We start from the raw sequence: 24,624 nt of genomic DNA, 5'->3' as shown, positions 1-24,624 counted from the left end.
CCTCCGGCCGCCGGTTCGAGTCCCCACTCAGACCAGCTGTGTGGCGGGTAGGTGTCTGCCCGGACTTCCGCTCCCGAGGCCTCTGGAGTGGGGGTGACTTTCGCCGGGTGGGGTCGTGGTCCGGGGGAGAACGCTTTCCCGTGGAAAACGGTCACAATAAATATTAGCTGCTGCCGGGTCCAGGCTGCGGCACCCGCTTCCCCGGAAGGGGGCGCTCCGCCCCCTCGGGCCGAGGGGCGGCCTCCGGAGTCGGTAAGGAGGGCTCCTCCTCACCTCGACGCCTGCACCTCAACCTCCGTGCCTTCGCCCGTTCGCTCCCCACAACGGCCCCGGGGAATATTGTCAGTTGTCAGCGTGAGGAACTGCAGGCCCCGAGAGGGTCCGTCCCTCAGCTGCCGAGGGGCAGGGCCAAACCGACCCTCGGAGAGGCCGCCCCCACCCCCTTGCAGGTAGAAGACCGGCTTCTTCGCGGCTCCAAGGCGCCGCCCCGGGTCTCGTGGACTGGACTGGGTCGCCCCGAGTCGGCCCTGAGAGCGGCCCCGAGGCTCCCCTGTTGGGGACGGGATTGATTTTCCCGGCAGGCGCTTCCTCTCCCGTGTCCATTTCACATCGGGGTGGCTACCTTGAATCTGGTCACTCCCCGGGTTAAATGCCATCCGGCCTGGAGTGTTCGGCATCCTTTCTGTCCCTCATGAGGAGGCTTCTTGAATCATTCTCCTTTTTAGTTACGTTCTTCCAGATCTACGTTTACTTTTTCCTTCATTGCCTTTTAGGGCCACGGCCTTAATGGGTTTCCCCGAATTCTCACCCGCGATCTTCACTTCCCATTTCCTGGTCCGACTCTTGGAGCTTCAGTTTAAATGTCATCTCAGAAAGTTCTTCACCGTCCTTACCTAAAGCCGATCCCTCCACTCCCATCTCCCTTTGTCTGAGTACTTTTCCATCAAAACACTCATCTTAAGGTGTATCTTTTTCTTTTGCTTATTTTTCTCTTTTACTAAATTGATTTGTTGGGCAAGACACTATCTTTCTTTAATTTGTAAAGTATTGTTAATGCCGGGCACAGCGTCTGGCACACAGGGTCTTAACATGTTGCACGGATGAATGTGTTTTGAAAAGTGAGTTCCTTTGGAAATGTCGAAACCATTAAGGAGCTGTTTTGGGAGGCAGCATTTAAGACCATTTTTGTGTCATGGAAAGGCATAATCTAAAGTAAATATTGGTAATAAAATTGCCAGCACTTTGCTTTCTGCATTGATATCTTGTTTAAAAAGAAGGAAAAACGGGGGGTAGGAGTGGCGGGGGGGCGAAGGGGGGGGTTAATTGGGGAAAAAAGGAGACGTAATACTTTAAACAATTAAAAAAGAAAAGAAAAAGCTTTACAGTGGAGAAACTTGACAGACACTCCAAGTGATCAAAGTTAACGTCACCTGTAATAATAAGCCTGTTGACATAATATGCTCTCTGATGTAATGCACCAAGGTGAACACAGCATCACTTCTGTGGCATTCTTGCCAGATATGTATTAATCATGAGAAAACATCAAACCCAAACTGAAGGACATTCTACAGAATAGCCAATACACTTAACAAGGTTATGAGAGATGAAGAAACAAGAAATATCCCAGATCAAAGGAGATTAAGGGGAAATAACAATGCAGTATGTGACCCTGGATTTGATCCTGAACCAGAAAAAGGGTATTTGTGAAATTTGAAGATCTACTGATTAGTTGCTAGTATTGTATTAGTGTTAGTTTCCTACATTTGATAATTTTATTATGGTTATTTGGGTGAAAAGTATATGGGAGTTCTTTGTGCTTTTTTTGTAAGTCAAATTATTTTAAAGTAAAAGTTAAACAGAAATAAAAACAAGGTGAAACCCATGTGTTGGGTATTAAATAAAATGCACTAGTTTTTGTGACATTTTCTGTGCACTGTTTCTTTGTGTGTGTGTGTTTTGCTTGTCATCCTTAAAGCAGAAATGAAATTGAAAGTTCTCACTTCTACTTTTGTAGTTTTCTGGAAGAGCTAAAGATGGCTGAATTTCTAGATGACCAGGACACTCAACTGTGTGACAACTGGTAAGAAATTAATCTAAGAAATGTTATTGGAATGAGGATAAACTAACTTCTGTAAAGGGTTGGTTTATTTATTGGCAGGTTAAAATTAGAATCATATAATTTGTCCTGCAAATATATAGTTCTGAAGCCTTTTTAACAATTTTAGATAATATTGCCTATTTTGGTAATTTGACAAGATAGTTGGTTTAGCTATCATAGTGTGGTGTAGTGAGTGATTAGAGTGATAGGATAAAGCTGGGCGTCAGGGCTCTGGTTCCTGCATTTAATGAATTAGTTAATGACTTTTGGTAAGTCACCAAATGCTTTGGGCCTCACTTTTCTGACCTATAAATAAGGGAATTTATTTTTTTGCCTTTCTGGAAAATATCATCATATGTTTTTTAAAAAGATACTAAAAATATCATAAGCCCTAGCTGGTTTGGCTCAGTGGATAGAGTGTCGGCCTGCGGACTGAAGGGTCCTGGGTTTGATTCTGGTCAAGGGCACGTGCCCGGGTTGCGGGCTCAATCCCCCAGTAGGGGGGTGTGCTGGAGGCAGCCGATCAATGACTCTCTCTTCGTCATTGATGTTTCTATCTCTCTTTCCCTCTCCTTTCCTCTCTGAAATAAAAAAAGTATATTAAAAAATATATACATAATAAAAATGTTGGACTAGGTTAATTTAAAAAATATATATATTTTTAGTGCCCCTGACTGAGATTAAACCCGGGACCCTTCAGTCCACAGCCCGACGCTCTAGCCACTGAGCCAAACCGGCCAGGGTGGTTAATGTGTTTGTTTGTTTTTTAAGTATGTTGCAAGGATTTCCCTGAGTGGCTGGTTGTCTAGGGGTTGATTGGGAGCAAGGGTTAATGATCTTGGCTCTATATATAGTAGTGAGAGAGCATTTGGACCAATGTAGCTGAACTGTTTTTATAAAGGATTTTGCTGGAAGAATGTTCAATTGCTTTAAAAAAATAAAAAAGTCTAAAGTCTTCTGGCAGTCCAGATTAATCATTATCATTTCATGATTCCAGAACTGTTAAGTGAAGACTGGGCGTAGTCTCGAATGTTGCGCTTTCTATTTTGGAGTTTTTAACCCACATGAGTGACAAGAAAGAGCAACTCTGCTAAAGTGAAACTTAGGAGTGCAGCTCATCTGATTCTTGATTGGGGTTTCTCAAGAGCACTTGTATATTTTAGTGGTATACAAGTGTTCTTACTAAAGCTAAAGAAAGCAAAAGTGCCTGTTATGTTTAACTTACAAAATTGTGGTAGGAGGAAAGAGATATTTAATAAGGGAAATAGTTTGATGTAGATTGATGAAAGCTTCAAGTCAAATAACAATTTTTCTTTTTTTAATCGCCTTTTTCTTCTCAGTCTTTTGACAGAATTAGGATATAATCAGAGCAACTGTTGGTCACAATATTCTTTCCCAGAATGGAATTAAGATTTCATTTCTTAAAAACAAATTTGTATTTTAGCTTTGTTTGAGTTTTATATATAGTTACTAATACAAAGTAATCAATGATATAAATAATTACAAGCAAACATCACTGTGGTTTTATAAAAAAACAGATATATGACTTTAGCATCAGTTAAGATACTCTTTTTAAAAATATTTTAAAAATTGACTTATAGAGAGAGGAAGGAAGAGGGATATGAGAGTGAAACATCAGTTGGCTGCCTCCTGTACGCCCCCTACAGGGGATTGAGCATGAAACCCAGGCATGTGCCCTGACTGGGAATCCAACCAGCAATCTTTGGTGCACAGGACACCCAGTCAACTGAACCACACTGGCCTGGGTGAGATAATCTCATTTATCAGTCCAAGGAATCTCAAACCTAGAGCAATCTATAAATAACTGTCAAAGGAATTAAAAAACGGGGGGGGGGGGAGTTAATGGAAAGCTAATGAAAACAAGGTTATTCAAAGTGAAAGCAATTTATTTAAAGAAAAGAGCAGATTAGCATGGGAGGCTGACTAAGCCAGCACAGACCTCCCATCTAAGTAACCCTGTCTAAATTCTGGGTTTTAAAATTTTGTCTTTAGAGCCATATTCCTATTCTCGAAGAAAAATTAAGGTACTCTTCAAAATATGAGCTGCGATTAGACCAGTAAAAAGAGTGGTTTGGCCGTAGCTGGTTTGGCTCAGTGGATAGAGCCTTGGCCTTTGAACTGAAAGGTCTCGGGTTCTATTCCAGTCAAGGGCATATGCCTGGGTTGTGGGCTCGATTCCTAGTGGGGGACTTGCAAGAGGCAGCCGATCAATGATTCTCTCTCATCATGGATGTTTCTCTCTGTCCCTCTTCCGTCCTCTCTGAAATCAATAAAAAAAATATATTAAAAAAAAAAGTAGTTGTGATTAGAAAAGATGTTTTTGCATGTAACTCTTAAGGTGTCTTCTGATTGGGAAGAGAATGGTTCTAGGGAACAGAAGCTTCCTTCAGCTTTTTATTTTTGCATGTATTAAAGGATTTGTTTCTGGCTTGTTATGTTTATTGTTTGGGAGGTTACTGTGAATTTTTCTTTTTTTTAATATATTTTTTATTTCAGAGAGGAAGGGAGAGAGAAAGAGAAACATCAATAATGAGAGAGAATCATCGATCAGCTGCCTCCTGCATACCTACTGGGGATTGAGCCCGCAACCTGGGCATGTGCCCTTGACCGGAATCGAACCCTGGACCCTTCAGTTCCCTAGGCCAAGGCTCTATCCACTGAGCCAAACCAGCTAGGGCTGGGAATTTTTCATGAAGTCTTGGCTCGCCTTGCAATCATTTCTATCTAAAATGAAATTTTATCTTTAACTTGCTAGTTCTATCTTGGGGTTTTTAGCAGTTCTATCAATATATAGAATTGTGTTCTCATTTATCTCACTTTAAAACATCTTTATTTTATCTGTAGGTAGGAAGCAAGTATATTAGTATTTTGTCTGCGATCTTATTCTAGATGACATACTTATAGGCACATTCTTTTAATGTAGTCTTTTCTTTAGCTAGCCTGTGAAATTGGAGTTTTCCAATTGTCAGATCCAAATGAGTAAAAGGTTAGGCCTTTGAATACTATGTGCCTCTTGTTTGTATATATATTCTTGTTAAATTTATTTTTAAATTATAATGAACAAAATATATTAGTTTCAGGTATACTACATAGTGATTCAGCATTTATATACCTTACAGAGTGTTCATCACAATAAGTCTAATGCAGAAATAAAAATTTTGGAAGCAGAAAAACTATACCATCTAATAATTCGAGCAGTGAGATGATTCCTATACCATCCTGCTAAAAAAAAAAAAAATCACTGCAAAGCTGGAAAGTAGGATCGTTGGAAGAAGACATTATCCAGGATACTTGCCACACAACCAAATGAAACACATGTCATACTCATTAAGTTTAAAAAACAAAACATTTCACCCTAGCTGGTTTGGCTTAGTGGATAAAGCATAGGCCTGTGGACTGAAGAATCCTGGGTTCCATTCCAGTCAAGGGCACATGCCCGGGTTGTGGGCTCGATCCCCAGTAGGGGGCGTGCAAGAGGCAGCCAATCAATGGTTCTCTCTCATCGATGTTTCTCTCCCTCTCCTTTCCTCTCTGAAATCAATAAAAATATTTTAAAAAATCACACAAAACATTTCTAGACATTCAGTTGCACTGATCCCTTCCATAAGCATGGCCTACTGGATTTTGCCAGGCAGTAACAATGTGGCTCCAAAGACAGGGCCAAGAAAACATTGGTCCTGCCAAATCAGTCTTATTCATGATGCTTCCATGTGCTACTCTGTTTTTAATCCTCACGCGAGGATATTTTTCCATTAATTTTTAGAGAGAGTGGAAGAGAGGGAAAGACAGAAAGAAATATCGATGTGAGAGAAACACATCGATTGGTTGCCTCCTGCACGTGCCCTGACCAGGGCCCTGGCTGAGGAGGAGCCTGCAACCGAGGTATGTGCCCTTGACCAGAATTGAACTCAGGCCCCTTCGGTCCCCAGGCCAACGCTCTGTTCACTGAGCCAAACCGGTTAGGGCCCATGTGCTACTTTGAATGGATTTAACACTGTTAGTGTTTTTTGCCAGATGTAGTCAGAATTTATACCTAATTCTTGTACTAAAGGTGGCCCATCCTCAGAGTTGTTTCCATAGAATGGCTGAGGTGTAGTTGGACTATATGCCTACGTTGGCTGGAAAATCTGCCCAGTGTATGGCTGTTATGGCTGCATCATGTCTGGAGGGACAGATTGCCCTTGCTCTGAGAAGTCATAGCCAGCAGACTATTGGGCCTTCCACAGTCATAGGACTGCTGCTATTGGTCATTGCTGTTGGGACCTCTCTGATAGACATTGCAAATGATCAAACGTAGAGGTTGATGCAGTAGCTCCAACAGCCTGGTTTGACCTTTAGTGGAATAAATCTAATCTCGGACTGAGAGTGAAAATAAATGGTAGATTTTTTTTTAAATAATAATGAAGTGTACAATTGTGCTTTGGGGCATGGATGGTTTTGGAAAAGCCTAGCTCAGCTCTTTTTGGCATCTATCTGACTTCATGTGTTGGTTGTGATCAGCTCTGACATCTAGAAAGTGAGGTTGAGCTTTTAGAATTAGTGTATAGCAGTGATAATTCAGTGTGTTGCACAGAAGACTCAAACCTTCAGGAGTTGATTCTTGAAAGGCAGGGGTAGTAACAATCATAAGAGCTAATAGACGAGATATTCGTTAAAGGGAAATAATGGAGAATAAAGATTGGACAAGACAGATTTTCACGTGATAACAACTGTGACTAGATCAGTCAGTAATGCTTGCCTTTTTTTTTTTTTATCTAATTCTATAGCAAAAGGGAAATTCCTTTGTGTAACTTTACCATCCATGAGATCCATTGTCAAAGGAACATTGGTGTGTGCCCTATCTGCAAGGAACCATTTCCCAAATCTGGCATGGAGACTCACATGGCTACAGAACACTGTCAGGTGAACCATTAAGGACTCAAATGTTCATTAATGTATTATACTTGCTATTGCGCAATAGCAAGTGAGCAAGTTCTCACAAAGCCAATTTATTGTTTTTTACTATTTATCCTAGGTAACCTGCAAATGTAACAAGAAGTTGGAGAAGAGGCAGTTACAGAATCATGAGGTTAGTTTCCCTGTACAATGAAGGGAGTGAGTTACTATGGGGCCAAGCATGAGATTACAGAGCCACATGCGGAACAGAAAGCTAGTCTGGTTGTCTGTTCTCTACAGGATCTGTGCACATCGCCTCTCAAAGCCTATCTGAGGCTCTGTTTGTTGCCAGATCCGCTGCATGGCTGTTGTGCCCCCATGCTCAGGCCTCAGAGTCTGTCATTCTCACTCTGGGGTTTGGCTATTTGCAGCCTCACTGAGTGCTAATCCAAATTGGGGGTTGCCAATGTGGTATGACCTCCTTAGTCCACACCTGCCTTACAGCTTGTAATTTCATTTTGATTTGATCATCTGGATATCATGCTGTTTACACCTAAAGAAATTTCTCAGAGAGCATTTGGTGAGAGAGAACATAGTATCATTTGGTCCCTAGTTGAGATAAAACTGTCCATTGTTGAAAAATTTATCAAGGTATGCAACTTAAGATTTGTGCATTTCAACCTGTCTCAAATAAATTAACTTGTTAATTTATAATTTTAAAGGGTAATTTATATTCAAGGAAAAAAATTAGAAGAGCTATAAAAGAAAACAAGAATCACTTGTAACCCCACAGCTTAGAGATAAATGTCTCACAAATACTTTGGCACTCTTACCTTTATTATTTTTTCTAAGCATTTGACCTATGATTGAGGTCACATTAACAACAATAATAAGTATTTCTTTGGATCTAATGTCTACCTGCTACATAAACAACCTTCAATCAATTGCCCCCTCTTCTGGCTTCTCTCCCAGCTATTTCTGAGGTTCACATTGGTGATATAGCCGTCATTTTAAAGATTTGAGTACAGATTATTTCCTAACATTCCTGCAAATAAAACTATGACAGTGTAGGCCAGAGTTAAAGAGTTTAAAAAATTTTTCCTTTAAATAAAGTTTTTACTTTATATGCTGTTCTGGTGAGTTACTAGCACTTTTTAGAGTTGTGAAAGTGCTTACTATATTATCTAGTAAGTGCCAGCGATTATTTGCTCTTTTGCTGTTGAGTAACTTAAATCAGTGACATGTTCTTCATTTTCCGAATACAGTATATTCACTGGTGATTCTTGGCTTATTTGGTCAATATAAAGTCAGTGCTGTAATACAAATATGCAGATTAGACAAATCAGTGTCTTTCTCAAAGGCGTTCTCTTTTCCGCATTACCAAATCTTAAGACAAATTGGAACGGCAAAGGGAAATTGGGCTGGTGGAACTTTCACAAACCTGTCTGAATTGTTAGGTTTTTGCTCTTTGCTCCTGGGCTTATCTGGCTGCTTTTGGGTAACTTTGTAATGTGTGCACAAAATAAGTCAGGGTGGTTGAGTGAGTAGGTTCCTTCTAAAGTTTTCTTCCCTTTGTAGAACCTGGTGGCAGGGACAAAGCAAGAAGCCCTGACTCTTAAATTCATAGAAAAACATGGTAGGCAGGTGAGGCTAGGGTTGGAAGAGAATATGGAAGTAAATACTTTTTTGCTTTCCTTGCCCTGTACTAAAACATGGCCTCTCTTAGATTTGCATATTAACTGCTTCGTTACTCTGTGTTGCAGGAGACTGAGTGTCCTCTGCGGCTTGCCCTTTGCCAGCACTGTGATTTGGAACTTTCTGTTCTCAAACTGAAGGACCATGAAGATTACTGTGGTGCCCGGACAGAGCTATGTGGCAATTGTGGGCGTAATGTCCTGGTGAAAGATCTGAAGACTCACCCAGAAGTTTGTAGGAGAGATGGGGAGAAAAAGAGAGATGAGGCTGCCATGCCTCCTAATGCATATGATGTGTCTTGGGGTCAAGATGGAATATGGATTGCATCACAGCTCCTCAGACAAATTGAGTCTCTGGATCCACCCATGAGGCTACCTCGACGGCCCCTGAGAGCCTCAGAATCGGAACTTTCCCATAGTAGGACTACCAACCAAAGGAACATGACAACCCAGTTTCCAATTCAGAACAATCTATGTGAGTTGTGTTTGGGTTTTAGAAGGTTATCAAAATCTGTTTAATTCTCATAGGAGTCTCATGAGGGTAGGTAAGTAAGTGGTAGAGCGGGGATTTGAATTCAGGCAATCTGACCCCATGCGGTAAACCATTCTACAATGCAGAAAATACACATAAAGTGTTTAGCACAGTGCCTGTCTCATAGCCAAAACTCAATAATATTGCTTATTAATAACACAATTAAAATAGTAATGGAACCTTTTATCATGGCATACTTAATATTTGGAGTCCTGTGAGAACTGGAGGGCTGGGCCTCTTTTATTCCTGCATAGATGCTATAAACCTGGAATATTTGTAGGCATGGACTTGAGCTAAAGCATGGCATTTCTAATGTATCTTGAGAACTAGTTTACTTTTTTTTTTCCTTCAGTGGAAGAACAAGAAAGGCAAGAAAGGAATAGAAGCCAACAGTCCCCTATAGAGGGTGGTGAAGACAGTTCAAACTTGGACTTCATGTTGGCCCTAAGTCTGCAAAATGAAGGCCAGGCCCCCAAGTTGGCAGAGCAGGACTTCTGGAGGGCTGTGTGTGAGGCCGAGCAGTCCCTTGGAGGTCCCAATGCTCTGAATGACATAAAGGGTAGGTTTGTTTTATCTTCACTAGCCTCTGTCTCCACAGTTATGTGTGTTTCTTACATTATACAATTTATTTTAAAAATGAAAGTTTTTCATGAGATCAAATTTGCCTTTTTTGTTTGTTCATTGCTTTTCCGACTTTTTATTTTTAAAAACTGTTAGAAAATAGTATAGCAAATATCTTATATACCCCTCATCTTTATTCACCATTTCTAGTATTTTTCTTTGATCTTTATAATTTTTTCCCCTTGAGCTATTTGAGAATAAGCTGCAGATATAACATTTTATCTCTACATACTTTAGGATGTATATTTCAAGAACGGCATTCTAAGTAAATGCACATAACATTATATGTTTGTCATTTTTCTTCAGTGTGTCTCATCATTTTCAAAGTAATCTCTTATACCTTAGTCATACTACAATTCCCTTTTTAACATATCTTTAAATGTGTTATTTTTATATTGTGTCTGAAAATATATCAAACTCTTTTTGGTCTTCGTTGTTTCTATTGACTCACTCATGGTGGCTTGCTGCCTCCCTCTCTATATGCACTCACATGAATTAGCATTGAGTTTTCTGATATGTTCCTCAGAATATTTACATATATGCTTCTAGCAGGCACCTGGGGATACTATTGATGGGGACAGTTTTAAACTGGATTTTTGGCTTGGGTTTTTAAAAATCATAAATGTAGATTTTGGACTCAAACCCATGTAAAGGCCAAACTCTAGTTACTTAATTCAGAGAGAGGAAGGGAGAGGGAGAGAGATAGAAACATCAATGATGAGGAAGAATCATCAGTCGGCTGCCTCTTGCAGGCCCCCTATTGGGGATTGAACCTGAAACCTGGGCATGTTCCCTGACTGGGAATTGAGCTCCAACCATTGAGCAATACTGGCCAGGCTTCATAAGTCCTGAGGATTGAAATAATGCACATACGGCTGATTAGTGCCTAGAGTTATTGCACATTTAAACTTATTTCTTAAAGAGAGTAGTGGGTAAGTGACTACTTTAATATTAGCTACTCAGGGAATGGTGGCCAGTAAATCTTTTTCCATAGTGCCATTTTTTTGCTTGGGGTTTGTCTCTTGGGTAGTTTCCCTGGGAGGATTTACAGCCCCACAAATTGCTCCATCTCTGAAATATCTAAGGGAGTCACACTTTTAATTAAAACCCCACCAGGGGAACAACAGGTTGAATCAAATTTATTTTTGTTCATTGGCATCTGTGTGGCCTCTGATACCCAGGTGCAGCTGATGAGACCATGTTGCCTTGTGAATTTTGTGAGGAGCTCTACCCAGAGGAATTGCTGATCGACCATCAGGTGTGTTGTGAATTCCTGGAGAGTTTTAAGTAGGAACGTGTGCAGGCCACAGTTGGTGTTGCAGGCCACATGAGGTCTTGAGCCAAGTATTTTAATAGGCCTGTTATAGGAGTAGAAACTGTTTTATTTACCATGATGTGGCTGACATATGGCTATGAGAACGTAGTCTTGTTCACTCTTGGAAAAAGTAATGCTCATTCCAGCAGGCCCAGTTTGCTCCCTCCATGTGGTGACTACTCTATGTCTCTACTGACCATATGTAATCTGGTCTCATCTCATGCCACATTTTGTTTATTGGAGCTGTACTGAAGTCCTTGCAGTTCCCTGGAAGGGTCAGGGGTCCTTGCACTTTACTTTTTCTGCCTGGAAGCCATGTGGCCTCCACCCCTGCCTCCTCAACAGACCCCTCACTCGTACACTTGGTTCAGACACAACCTGCAAGAAACTGTCCTGAGTGACGCTCTGAACACTAGGTTAGAGGTCCCACCTATGCGCACCCTAAAAGTTCTGTGCCCACTTCTCTTTTAGTCTGTCACCCTGTGATGTGATGTCTCCTGATTCCCTGTCATCTGCACCACTAGGCTGAATTCCTTGAGGACAGATTCTGCGTTTTCCTAGTTTCTGAATCTTAATACCTGGTATATGAAAGGTGTTAGATATTTTTTAAAGGAAAGTTCTTGAGCCATTTAAGAACGATTAGAGAATATTAGACTTTGTTTTAGGATTGCCTAGTGGAGGGAACTATTTTTCCCCTCAACACTCTTGCTCTGATTTGGATTGGCTTAGTCTAGCATTTCCAAAACGTAAGCAACCCCATAAGTGGAATAATACATATTTGAATAAACCTAGTTTTTGGTTTGGGAGCAGCATAAGAAAATCCATTAATAGGATAAGAAAGAATATTTGGTGCTCTCTTGCTATGTGGTTGTGAGAAGAATCTTGAATCTTTCCAATTAATTTAAAAAGAATAATCATATGAACACAGTAAAAAGGGAAAAAGCACAGAAATGTTTAAAATAAAAGTAAAGTGAGCATTCCATCTGCATTTCCCTGACCCTTTCTAGTTCCTCTCCTCAGTGTTAAGCCTTACTAAAATTTTGTGACTCCTAGAAAATGTTTTAGTAATTTTTTTTAACTTTTTTTAACCCCCTCCCCCCTTTTTTTGAGACAGACAAGCTGTAACCCTTCCCGTGCCTTACCTTCATTTAACATGGGTAGCACTTCCCTCAAAGAGGTGGAGGAGGACCCTGATGTCATCTTCCAGAGGTTTCTGCAGCAGGCTACAAGTAACCAGTTCAACTCTTTGATGGGCCTGCGCAATGCACCCTCTGTGGAGGGTGGTATCATCATCCCATGTGAATTCTGTGGGGTCCAGCTGGAAGAGGAGGTGCTGTTCCATCACCAGGTAAAAGTCCCTGAAGAACCCGTCTACTTCACTCCATGCTGATCCCGTGCGTGAACCTGGGGCTTTCAGAGCTGAGAATGCTTCTTTAGTGTTTAAGTTGCATGCATACCTGACGTGGCTACTGGACTTGCTCTGTTTTGTGAGCTTTCTTTACCATCTGGCAACTGAAATCATGTCACTAGCTTATGACCAAGGAGTCAGGACTCCTATGCAGGTGTGGAGGACTTGTCAGCATGGTTGAGATGAGAGCTCTCCTGATGTCACTAATATATTCTACTTTTGACCAGGCAGATTCTTTCTGTTGTGGTGGTATTTGAGGCTTGCATTTCAGGAGACCTTGGGGCTAGTTCTACTATTGACCTTGGGTAGATCCTGTTCCCTCACTGGGGATATCTGTAAATGAAGGAGTTAGACTAGACAATTTGAAGTCCTTTCTCAGCTTTTGCTAGGATTCAGATCTGTTAGTAGGGAATACAATTTTCTGCCCACTCCCTGTTTGTTATAGGGAGCTAACACTCCAGGTGTGTTCAGGATCGTTTCTGTAGTTGATGCCATATAGCTGTTGCTAGAACACCACGAATTTCATTCGTGTAAATAAAGACTTCTGCTTTTGGGTCAAGCAGTAGATAAATGACTGCTGGTTGTCTCCTACGGGAGATTCTGAAATAAGCAACCATGCAAATACTCTGTGGTCAAAGTATAGGTATACTTTTTAGGGCTCTTGACACCAGCCCTTCCTGATCCCTGCACAAATCAGGCAGTGCTGCTTCAGTGCCTTGGGTGCTAATAGCAATGATTGCTCCTTTCTAGATGCGTTTCCTTAGTCTTAGGCCCTTCCTCTCAGTGGTTGTTAAAGACCCCGAATAAGGTGTGTTCCCCTAACCTGCTGCTCCTTCCTTTCTTCCCACTGCTCCCTCTCCAAGCAATGACTCCGCCCGGGGGTACTAATTTTTGTTTTGTTTTGTTAGGACCAGTGTGACCAACGCCCAGCCACAGCAAACAACCATGTGATGGAGGAGATTCCTAGACAGGATTTCCAGTCTCGAGAGACCTCACCAGAGCTGCCCAAGAGGCGTGTCAGACACCAGGGTATTAGCCAGGGCTGAGCCAAAGCTGCAGGTCTGCTGCTGACACGGGCCTGTTTACCATTTCTCATCCGCTGCTCTAACATGGGGGTCCCCTGAATCCTGAACCAAGCACAGTAGGATCTCACTACTAGCGGTTGTGGTCCCATGTTAGACTGAGCGGTCTTGAGTGTAGGCTTAGAGGGCACTGGCATGGTAGTCAGTGATTACTCAGCTGTAGCTTTCATCAGTGGACTATTTGGAGATAACTTTTAGACCCCTGCCTCTAGTTGAAATTTGCTTAGGGTATTCAATCATCATCATCATTATTATTAAAGAGTCTCAGGGACTAGGCAAGTAAACTGTTTTTTCAAACTCGCTACAAAGCCAGTTAGACATTATTTTTCAAGGTTTGCTTACACATCATTGTTGGTTAGTTATATGAGGACTCAGATAATAAGCATACAGTGTGGACAAAGGTGTTCCTAACCCTGTCTGGACACTTGGGTTTCAGCAGCCTTTAGATGAGAGGCAGTTCTACCCAGAATCTTCATGTTCCTGCTCCAACTCTAGCACTAATAGCAAGAGCAGTCTTTCCCCTAAAACTGATTCTCTCTTCTCTTTGCAGGAGACCTGTCTTCTGGTTACATGGATGATATTAAGCAGGAAACCGCTAAAGTGCCCACCTACCCTCTTCCCCCTAGCAGACCCATTAACAATATGATGGCTACCTGTAACCGTGTGTCAACATCCACATCAAGCCCTAAATCTAGTTCCCAGCCCAGCGTAATGAAGCTCAACAACTTAGACAGCCAGGACATTCGGGGGCGGAATCGAAACAGCCATAATGGGCCCATGGCTGCTGGGCACGTTCCAGTGATTCGCTCTGTTCGAAATCTCTACCCAGAAAACCTTGCGCCCTCTTTCTCCCGTGGGCCTTCAGGGAGACATGGGCCAAGGTAATAATAGCTCAGGAGTGGAGCTTGTGAGTAGCTCAGGAGATCATGAGAGTGTGGACTTTGCTTGTGCTATGGTCTGATTCCAAAATGTTCTCTTGCTGTTTGTTGGGTATTTGTTGTTGGTTTGTTTTGTCTGCTCACAGAGAGCTACTATGTCTGGTTCCAGCTGTTTGTCTTCTGAGTGGTCTGACTTTTGTTCAGGGGCATCTTAGAAACTAGTTTCCAATCCTTCTCTTTCAGTGGTAGGAGTGAAGGTGGCAGGAACTCAAGGGTCACCGCCACAACTGCCAGCTTTCGCAACAGGACTGCAAAGGTAATGGGGGATCCAGCACCAAAATGCTCAGTGAGGACTCAGGAGCGGGTGGGTTTGGTATGTATGGTTCTTGAAGTCAGAGAAGAAGCTGGGCAACAGGTCGCTTGTGGCTGAAGGGTTGTTCGTTTGCCTTTTGATGAAGAGGTTTCTATGGAAGCTTGACTTTTCAGAGCTCAGAGCTCTGAAGGTATACTGCCTGAATTTTCACTTTCTTTGTGGGCTTTTGTTTGTGTTTTCAATAGGCAAAACCCCCCAAGCAACAGGGAGCTGGTGATGCCGAGGAAGAAGAGGAGGAGTAATGGTGTCTGCGAGAACCTGCACAGGGTTCCATTTCTCTGCGCAGCCGCAGTGCAGGCCCTGCCTCTTGGGCTCTGTGGGCAGGGGAGATTTTAGATTTAACTTTTTTTAAGATACAACCATTTTGTGTCTTTTGAGATTGTGATGTGGGAGTTTGGGGGTTGGAGGGAGGGCTAGCAGGGAAGCTGTTAAGAAATTTGTTTCAGCTTTAGCTGCTGCCTTTTGGCAGCACAAATACAACTTATGGCCTCTCAGCCCACCAGGGCTCCTCTTTTGACATACTGTCACCACTGTTTCTTGGTGCTGTGTGGTCCTGGTGGAGAGAGGGGAGGGTGTGGAAACCTGGTATTCACCAGTAAAGTGACTCTTTTTCCTGCAGGGACCTAAGTTTGGGAACTTTTGGGTAACCTCGTGTGTGCTGCCGCTCCCCACTCTAGAATTGAGACTCTGGTTTATGTGTGGGGCAGCTCTGAGAAGGTGTTCAGGTCAGTTGCAATATATGTTAGGAACAGGCTTTTGGAGATGAGTTGAACTAGAAAGGACTCGGGCTTTGTTTTAATCTGCTTCTTTGGCATTTGGCATCACTGCCTTCTGTTTCGGTGGGGAAACGGCTCCTTTGTCTTTACTGCCTTCTGATGGAGACAGTGAGGGACTCCCTGTCCCTGCCAGGGCCTTGCTGGGCTCTGCCTGACTGGGACTGAAGCCTAAGCTCTGTGACTTAACTATAAACCAAGTATCAGAGCCCCCTCTCCCTCTTTTTATTTTATTATTATAATTATTAACATCCTTGTAATAGAAATAAAGTTTGTACTTGAAGTTTACCTGAGTCTTGTGGTTCCTTCTCCTGTGCACTCTGGAGACCTCAGGGAGTGTGGGGGAAGCTGAGCAGGACTAGGCTTTCTCTGCTTCCTGGAACCCTAGCAGATCCAGGGATAGCTCCTTCTCAGAGCCACCATGGAAAACAGTAAGGAGGTTCTTCAAAAAATTAAAAATAGAACTACCAGATGGTCCTGCAATCCCACTTTTGGGTATTGATCCAAAGAAATCTAAAACACTCATTTGAAAAGATAGGTGTACCCTTCTACTCGCTGCAGCATTACTTACATTACCCAAGACATGGAAGCAACCTAAGTGTCTGTCGGTAGACAAATGGATAAAGAAGATATGGTGTAAATGTACAATAGAATATTACTCAGCCATAAAAAATGAAATATTGCCATTTGCGACAACATGGATGGACCTAATGAAGAAACTCAGATTCAGAGAACAAATGAATGGTCAGATGGGAGGGGGGTTGGGAGGATGAGTGAAAAAGGTAAAGGGGTTAGGATGTACAAATAGCCAGTTATAAAAACAGTCAAATGGGTTGTAAAAAATAGTATAGGGAATACAGTCAATAATGTAATTACGGTATCAGGTGGATACTAGATCTGTGTAATCATAAGATGTAAATGTCTGATCACCGTGTTGTACACCTGAAACTAATATTGAATGTCAACTGTAATTGAAAAATAAAAATTTTTTGAAAAGAGTAGATGATCACACAATTCTTAGGGAAAATCAAAATTAGATGAAGATTATTTATTAGTGAGACTTTTTTCCTGTAGTGAGCTTTCTTTACACAGCAGTGGTGTAAATAGCATCAAATTGAAAAGTTTGTTAAATGCAACCATAAATAATTATAATAAATACACATCAAGTAACTTTACAGCACATGTGTTTTAGGGCCAAGGTTTAGATCTGTCTGGACCTCAATGTGCTCTCTGGGAGAAGCAGTCATGTTAGCAGCAGATAACTCACAGCTATCATCTAATCAAGTGATTGGCCAACAGAAGCTTCCCAACCCCCTCATGGGGAGGTAGCGAACAGAATTCTGAGTTCATTCAAGGGATGGGAAGGGTTAGAGGGAACTAAGAATTTAAAAATACAGGAGGAGAAACCACTTCTAATAAATCCAAAGGCTCTTGCATTATGCAGAAATGACACAAGAGGATCCTTGTCAGGACTGCATCCTGCTGTGACCTCCAGTCTAGGGGGCTGTGGCCAACCACCTTCTCCAGACGGGGACACTGCACGCACTCACCTCCAGACACTGGTCCCGCATCACATATAAGTGATGCAACTGAACAGTTAACCCAGGTTTATCCTTTCCTTAGGGCAGGGGATCTTTTCTACAATGGTCCTCAATGCAGTTCCTAGGAATAACAGGGAGGAGCTGGGATGCTAACGGCTCAAAAATCCACGTTTCCAACAGGCAGAGGAAAAAGGAGCACATCCTCCTCTCACCAGCATTCACACTCCAAAACCACCTCTCAGCACTCACTCAGAACTTCAATATTCACAATATTATACAATAAATACAGTGATGAATTCTGTGAGAACTGGCAAGGCCCAAATGACAGTCCAACAAGATGGCATATGCTGCTCTTCAACAAAGTACCACTGGACAAAGACCCAGGGGGGGCACAAATGCACTGGGGCAGTGGGTGAGCTGGGCAGCCCAGCCCTGGCACGCACACACATGGGGCAGCGAGGGGGGTGCTGGGTGGGCCCAGCCGGGGGGCAGAAGGACCTCCCTTGCGTCTCCATCTGGACTGGAAGGTCTTAGTCACTGAAGCAGACCCCGAATTGAGCAGAGCACCTCAGACAGCTCTAAAGTGGGCGCGGGACCCTTTCCTCAGCTCCTCATCCCACTGCAGCGAGGAAGGGCCGCTTCTGAGCACAGGAGTGGGGAGGCTTGCGTCACGTGTTTTCCTATCCAGTCCGTCTTGAGCACTGTCCCTCCGACTCCAGGTGTCCTCTCACCTCCTGGAGTGGGACGCAGCCACCTGCCTCTGCGAACCAACGTCAGAAGGAACCCTCTGGTCGCCTGCTCCCGAGCAGCACTCGGGGAAACGCGGACCAGGGTCCCAGAACTGACGGAGAGCAGAGTCTGAATGGGAAGGGAGGTGGGGACCACTGTGGACTTTTCCTCAGAAAAGCCCAGACCAGGAACAAGGCTCTAAAGATTAACACACAAACCTCCCCTGTTTAGGGAACTGGTCCAACCACGTCAAGATGGAAGAAGGCCTGCAGGAGCGGTGTCCAGGAGAAACTCCAGCTCCAGGCAGGTGGGGCAGGCCTGGCCACAGGCTTGTTTGTGGATGTGTTCTCGGAAGGAACAGGACTCTGAGTGGTCACTGGCATCTCATCGCCAGCTTCCTGCTGGGTGGTTCTGTGATGTGGAACCATCTGGGGCCCTCGGGCATCAGAATCTGGTGGCCACGAAGGACAGTGTCCAGGAAGATCAAATGAGACACAAACTGGGAACTAAACTACCCTACAAACACCATGAACGGTAGCAAAAGAACCAACCCATCACGAACGTACAAATACAAAAGGTTAAGTCTTCCAGGAGGCCCTGGAATGTGGACAAAAGTTCAGAAAAGCAAAATGTCGCCAACTCCTCACGCAGGGCCCTCCCTGGAGGGACATGCCCGCAGTGGCAGGCTTTCCAAGCCGGCAGAGCAGTGCCTCGGTGACAGCCTAACTCTGGAGCTCCCTCCCTTCAGCCACTGAGGGGGTCTTCGCGGTAGTGAATGGCACAACGCAGTTTCTCCAGCATGATTTCCAGAGAGGAGTACTGGGGAAGCTTGATCATGAACATGCAGGTCTCCACGCGGATGTAGCGAGAGTCTGGGGAACCTACGGGAAAAACGAGGTCAGTGTTAGAGGGCTGGGCCTGCGGCTGGGCTCGGATCCCTGGGAGCCCTAAGCCTGGCTGGCCCCGCGCATGGGGCGGGAGGTGGTGCAGGAGAAGAGTCTGGAGGAGAAAAGGCAGACACACCACTGCTGTCCAGCACAGGCACCAGACTGCTGACCTGAGAGCCATCTTGTTGCAGACAGCAAAGGGTTTGTTTTTTAATTAAATTATTTTGCTGCATTTATTTTATTTTTTCAATTTTTTAAAAAATCCTCACCCAAGGATATTTTTTCCATTGGTTTTTATTTATTTATTTTATCTTCTTCCCCATTGATTTTTAGAGTGAATGGAAGGGAGAGGGAGAGACAGAGAGAAACACCGATGTGAGAGAGACACATAGATTGGTTGCCTCCCGCATGTCCCCAACCAGGGCCGGGAGCCTGCAACTGAGGTACATGCTCTTGACTGGAATCGAACCCAGGACCCTTCAGTATGCAGGCCCATGCTCTATCCACTGGGCCAAATCAGCTAGGGCTCTTTTGCTGCATTTAAAAGTTGAAAGATTAAAACATGTCTAGATTTTTAGCTTTTACAAATATTAGAAAATATATCAACACTAGTAGCCCTGCGCATGAATCCATGTGCCAGTAGCTCACCAGTTGCTTGCTGCCCTGCCCCCTCCTGTAGCTCTCCGCTGCCCGCTTGTAGCCAGTAGCTCGCTGCCGCCCTCCTGTAGCTCTCCGCCCGCTGCCCTGCCCTCCTATAGTTCCCTCCGCCCCCTCTGCCCCTCCTGTAGCTCTCTGCCGCCCACTTGTAACTCGCTGCCCCATCCTCCTGCTGATCTGTGATCTGGTCGTTTCATGGTCGGTCGTTACGCTTCATGGCCTAACGACCATTTGCATATTACATCTTTATTATATAGGATTGGACCTGTATTGCTACTTGGTGAAGGTCAGGTTTGGAAGGCATGTGACCCCTGGCCTTTCCGCCACTTACATCTGGGCTTTAGTGTTTGGGGTCCCTGATCTGTTGTTCTCCCTCCCTCATGCAGGGCCCCATTCTAATCAGAGAAGGGCCTGTGTCTCCCCACTTGGCACATGACCAGGGAAGGCAGTACCTGCTGTGCCATCTGGGGGGGCGATCTTCATGGGGTATGGGGGCACATGGGCCGTGTCGGGGCCTCCGTCCTTGCAGGGGCAGGTGAACGGGATGCGTTCCTGGTTGCAGGCAAACTTGATGAACTTGCACAGCTCCTCCTGGGCAAACATCTCCAGGGCCCCCCAGAAGAACTCGATGTGCTGGTCCGTCTCCATCAGCCCCACCTGGTACATGGTGTGGGCCTGGGAAGAAAGGCCCCCCGATGTGAGCAGACCTGGCCTCTGCTGACCCAGGGCCTCCCCAGGGTAGGCCCATCCCAGGACAGAGTGCAGCGGGGAAACGATGGCCGCAGGACCCAGGGCGAGGACTATGATGACAGTGACCGCAAAGTTAGTTGTATCAGTGCTGGTTTGTGTGACTGTGACTGACCCCACTGGGCAGGTCCTGTCACCGTTCCCACTAGAGGTGAAGTCACTTGGGCAAGGTCTCTCAGGTAGGAAGAAGCAACCTTGGGACACAGGGCCCAGTTGAGAGAAGCTGGCATGAGCTGAAGCATGGAGGGGTCTTGGCAAGAATGGTCCATCAGCTCAGAATGGTGGCTTAAGGCCTGAGCTCTGGAAGCAGGTGATCTGGGTACAAAGTTTGACTCTGCCACTTGCTGGCTGTGTGAACTTGGGCAAGTGACTTAGCTCTTAGCTTTAGGTTACTCAGCTGTGAGATAGGGATGAGCACAGCTTCTCCCACATGCGAGGAGGGTGCTAGGGCACAGGAAGTGCTGGGACAGGCCTTGCCTGCCCGCCCAGCCCCAGCACTGACCTTCAGGAACTCGAGGTTGATGTATGGGAGGCCGCAAGTCCGCAGCTCCATCTCCAGAGGGCTGAGTGTGGTGAGCAGCTGCAGGGGCACAATGGAGCCCAGGCCCGCCCGCACGGCTGTGGCGCACTCATCATTCTGCAGCTCCCGCAACCGTAGGCTCCGGATGGCAGCTGCGTAGATGTCCTTGTTCTCCCATCTGTGGGGTCAGGGGGACACAGGTGAGGGAAGAGGCTGAGGCAGCTGATGGGGTTGCTCCTAGGTGCCCATTTACCCAGGTTTTTCAGTCTTGGAAGCTCAATGAACTCTTCCTATCCCACCTCAGCTGGTCTTTTCTAATATAAACGTCCCTCTGCTGAAGACGGTCCACCGTCTTTCTTGATGCCCAGCGTCCTGCCTCATTTCCCTCCTGCTGGTGAAAGCTGCCTATCACCTGACCGGGACCCTTGTGCCGCTATTAGAGCCCAGCCAGCCAGCTCGGCCAGTCCCCTCCCGTGCACACACACTCACGCCACAGGGATGTGCCGGCCGCGGCTGCACAGCTCCACCTCCTCGCCCGTCATGGTCAGGTAGGTGAACCGGCAGCAGGGCTTGTTGGGGCTGTCGGGGCTCTCAGTGGCCAGGTGCTGGGAGGCGATCTCCGCGCACAGGGCCTCCAGCTCGATCTCGTCGTTGATCTGGAGGCAGAGGCAGACAGGAGCTAAGTGCCCGCCCCGCTCCCAGGCCCTCAGGAGACAACCTCGATCTCCAGATGGGCAAACAGCAGGCAGTTTGGGTGGGGCTCCCCTTGGCCATCATGAATGGCATGTGGCATGGGTCTGGCCAATCAGAGCCTGCCATCGGTTCAGGGTTGGGCCTGTGAGACCCCAACTGCAGGGCTTGTCCTATTTCTGTTTGGAAGCAGCAGCCTCATTCACTGATGTGGACATGATTGTGAGATGGATCACCTTGTCTTGCTGGGGTCACCTTCAGACCAGGTATTGATGCTGTCATTTTAGCCCCGTTTGAAGCCGAATCTCTTTGTGTACATTTCGTTTTAAGAGCAAGTCATTAAAATTTTTTTTTCCCTAAGCTAGTTTGAGCTGGGGTTTCTATCACTTGCCAGCAGAGAGCCCTGACTTAATCCCATCTGTGGATGATATATGGGCTCCTCCACCACGTGGCACACCAACATTATGTTCCAAAAGACAGCGATGTGCACGCTGGGCTACTGAGATGACAGGATCTGACCCAGAGGAGAATAAACCCGCAGCTCTGGGATGGTGAAGGTGCAAGTGAGGGTCTGAGCACGTAGTGTCCTGTGCAGCAACCTGCCTGCCAGCGTGAAGCTGCCGGCGCCCCAGCAGAAGCTGAGAGCCTTTCTTCCTGGGTCGTGTGCTGCCCCCACCCCGTGTAGTCCTGGTGTTCCTGCTGGCCTTGCCCAGCCCCTTCAGACAGAAGCCTTGCTGGACTATCTGCCTGGACACCTCTTACACCCTGCCTGCCCCAGGCCCAGGCTGCCACCCACAGCCCCAGGAGGACTTCTCAGAGCAGGGCCTGGTGGACAAATGCCCAGACCATGGGGAATCCTGCTTTGACCGTTTGGACCAGGGGTCCTCAAACTTTTTAAACAGGGGGCCAGTTCACTGTCCCTCAGACCGTTGGAGGGCCAGACTATAGTTTAAAAAAAAACTAGTCGGCTGCTAAGCAACAGGCAGCGGCGGCAAAAACACCCGGCGGGCCGGATAAATGTTTTCGGCGGGCCGCATGTGGCCCGCGGGCCGTAGTTTGAGGACCCCTGGAACTTTGGACAATCCATCCTCCCTTTTCCTGCTGACAAGCCAACTACCATCCAGGATCTCGGCTTTGCTGCTCCCTGGAGCAGTCTGCCCTCAAGTGGTGGCTACAGGGACGGCTGCTACCGAGAGCCTGGCAAAGAGGCCCTCAGAGGGCCCCTCAAGTTTTATGCCAGAATCAGCTGACAACCTCCCTCAGCTGAGGTCCCCATGGACAGGCACAAAGCCAGCTCCCCCGCAGCACAGGCAGCTGGCCTCAAGGAGAGGGGCTAGGTTGGAGGCCGAGGCCACACCACCCGCTGTTTCTCACCTGAGAAGAGAGGTGAGGAGAGAGGGCCCCAGTCAGTGGACAGACAGGGGCCCCAGTGGTACCCTCGCTCCAGCCAGCTCCCCTGTCTGGGCCTTATTTCCCTCCTGGCCTGTGGAAGGAAGTCTGAGGACAGCCCTCCCGCAGCCCAAGGGCTCCCTGAGGACGGGCTGTGAGCCCAAGGCAGGCCTATCTCATGCCTGCTGAATGCATGGACGGCCCAGAGCGGCTCCCACAGGCTCAACCAGAGCCTGGGCACCTGGCTAGTCTGTGTGCAGAGAGGGATGGTTAGACACGGCTGTGTCCCCGCCGTCTCTCGTCCCTGCACCAGGGGAGGGACTAAGAGCTCCATTCCCTCTGTCTTCCCTCCCATCTCAGGAGGCCCCAGAACTGAGCTGTGCTCTCAGTGAGGTCCTGAAAGCTCTTTCCAGTGAAACTGGTCTGCTTGTAGCACTTCCCACCCCACCCCTCTGCTCACTCAGGGGCCGGGAACCTGTCACCCTGTGTCCCTGGGAGGCCTAGCAGGGCTGGTCAGGTCACCCGCAGCGGCTGCTGTCAGGGAGGGAAGCCTTGCGGCCAGAGATGGCAGGCGTTCCTAACACTCCCTTGGGAGAGCCCACCGGACTTAGTTGGGGCCATAGAGGTGGCAATAAGGGAGGGTCCAGGGCACTGCTCTGGGGCCCTGCTGTCCCCCAGAATAAACGTGCTTTTCACTTACACTTTCGAATTTCTTGACGTAGTTGTAAGTGAGTATGTCTGCTTCCTGCAGGTCTTGGTCGGGGTCCAGGGGCTCCCCCACCAGTGTCTTCCAGAAGGAGGGCAGGAGGTCCAGGGGCAGAGGGACATCTGCTCGAATTGCGATTCCCAGCAGCTGCCCCAGGAAGTGCAGCAGCTGCTCCTCCCCATAGGTGATGGGGCTGGGGGTCAGGATGTACTTGCCCTGCATGTGGAGGCAGAGATGGGGTGACGGAGTGGCCTGGGAAACGTGTCCCAGAGCTGGCCCAGCCAGCTAGGGAGGCCTGTGAACGATGTACTTGCCCTGCATGTGGAGGCAGAGATGGGGTGAAGGAGTGGCCTGGGAAACGTGTCCCAGAGCCTAGGGAGGCCTGTGAACAGGCAGAGCTGATGAGGACACACCTGATGAGGACACACCCGCGGGTGCCTTACCTTGTTCTTGTTGACGGCTGAGCTGGGGCACAGCAGCAGGAGGGACAGCGAGGAGCTCTGCAGCTCTTTACACACCTGCCACAGGAAGTGGCGGAAAGAACCGCCTGCGGGAGGGACAGATGGAGCCCTATCAGCACCGGGGCTCTGCCAGCCTCCCCTGCCCAGCACACCCTGTCTGACCTGGGAACAGCACTCATTGGCCAGCCGGACCGCAGCAGGTGGAGTGGAAAGGAAACCTGCCTGCGGGCCGGGTGGGAGACCTGGGGTCAGACCTGCCAGGTCACCTAATAGCTGGTGGCCTCAGTCGCTATCAGACGGGGACAGAAATTCTGCCAACCTCACAGGCTGGTATCAAGAAAGCAAACGCAGCCCTAGCCGGTTTGGCTCAGTGGATGGGCGTCAGCCTGCGGACTCAAGGGTCCCGGGTTTGATTCCGGTCAAGGGCATGTACCTTGGTTGCAGGCACAGCCCCAGTAGGGAGTGTGCAAGAGGCAGCTGATTGATGTTTCTCTCTCATCGATGTTTCCAACTCTCTATCCCTCTCCCTTCCTCTCTGTAGAAAATCAATAAATATATTAAAAAAAAAAAAAAGAAAGCAAACGAAGGCCCTACGCGGGCAGCTCTCAGGCTGCGCGCTCACACTGA

At 46.5% G+C, this 24,624-nt stretch overlaps 2 protein-coding genes across 5 annotated transcripts in view; one reads left to right on the top strand and one right to left on the bottom strand.

The window, feature by feature from the left end:
* Positions 1-15,958, top strand: part of TRAFD1 (TRAF-type zinc finger domain containing 1) — a 16,517-nt gene extending 559 nt beyond the window's left edge. Inside the window, exons 2-13 of one of the 4 annotated variants that reach the window (XM_005876216.2) lie at positions 774-962; positions 2,015-2,080; positions 6,886-7,021; positions 7,134-7,187; positions 8,758-9,163; positions 9,573-9,779; positions 11,023-11,099; positions 12,271-12,504; positions 13,473-13,593; positions 14,197-14,527; positions 14,768-14,840; positions 15,083-15,958. In XM_005876216.2, coding sequence (XP_005876278.1) covers positions 2,034-2,080; positions 6,886-7,021; positions 7,134-7,187; positions 8,758-9,163; positions 9,573-9,779; positions 11,023-11,099; positions 12,271-12,504; positions 13,473-13,593; positions 14,197-14,527; positions 14,768-14,840; positions 15,083-15,139 — 1,743 coding nt within the window. In that variant the 5' untranslated portion in view covers positions 774-962; positions 2,015-2,033 and the 3' untranslated portion in view covers positions 15,140-15,958. Of the gene's footprint in view, positions 1-213; positions 450-773; positions 963-1,359; positions 1,698-2,014; positions 2,081-6,885; positions 7,022-7,133; positions 7,188-8,757; positions 9,164-9,572; positions 9,780-11,022; positions 11,100-12,270; positions 12,505-13,472; positions 13,594-14,196; positions 14,528-14,767; positions 14,841-15,082 lie in introns of those variants that run through there. The other 3 variants (XM_005876218.2, XM_014547720.1, XM_005876217.2) reach the window with 3 other exon arrangements.
* A 729-nt stretch (positions 15,959-16,687) lies between these two features.
* Positions 16,688-24,624, bottom strand: part of HECTD4 (HECT domain containing E3 ubiquitin protein ligase 4) — a 126,511-nt gene continuing 118,574 nt past the window's right edge. Inside the window, exons 71-76 of the mRNA XM_014547721.1 lie at positions 23,980-24,083; positions 23,531-23,752; positions 21,241-21,407; positions 20,734-20,929; positions 19,937-20,159; positions 16,688-18,821 (exon numbers count right to left, since the gene is read on the bottom strand). Of these exons, the coding sequence (XP_014403207.1) occupies positions 18,685-18,821; positions 19,937-20,159; positions 20,734-20,929; positions 21,241-21,407; positions 23,531-23,752; positions 23,980-24,083 (1,049 nt within the window). The 3' untranslated portion in view covers positions 16,688-18,684. The remainder of the gene's footprint in view (positions 18,822-19,936; positions 20,160-20,733; positions 20,930-21,240; positions 21,408-23,530; positions 23,753-23,979; positions 24,084-24,624) is intronic.

Source organism: Myotis brandtii, unplaced genomic scaffold (genome assembly GCF_000412655.1).
Source record: "Myotis brandtii unplaced genomic scaffold, ASM41265v1 scaffold482, whole genome shotgun sequence".
Classification (NCBI taxonomy): domain Eukaryota; kingdom Metazoa; phylum Chordata; class Mammalia; order Chiroptera; family Vespertilionidae; genus Myotis; species Myotis brandtii.
Note: the sequence above shows the minus strand (reverse complement) of the source record. Positions and strands in the feature narration are given on the sequence as shown.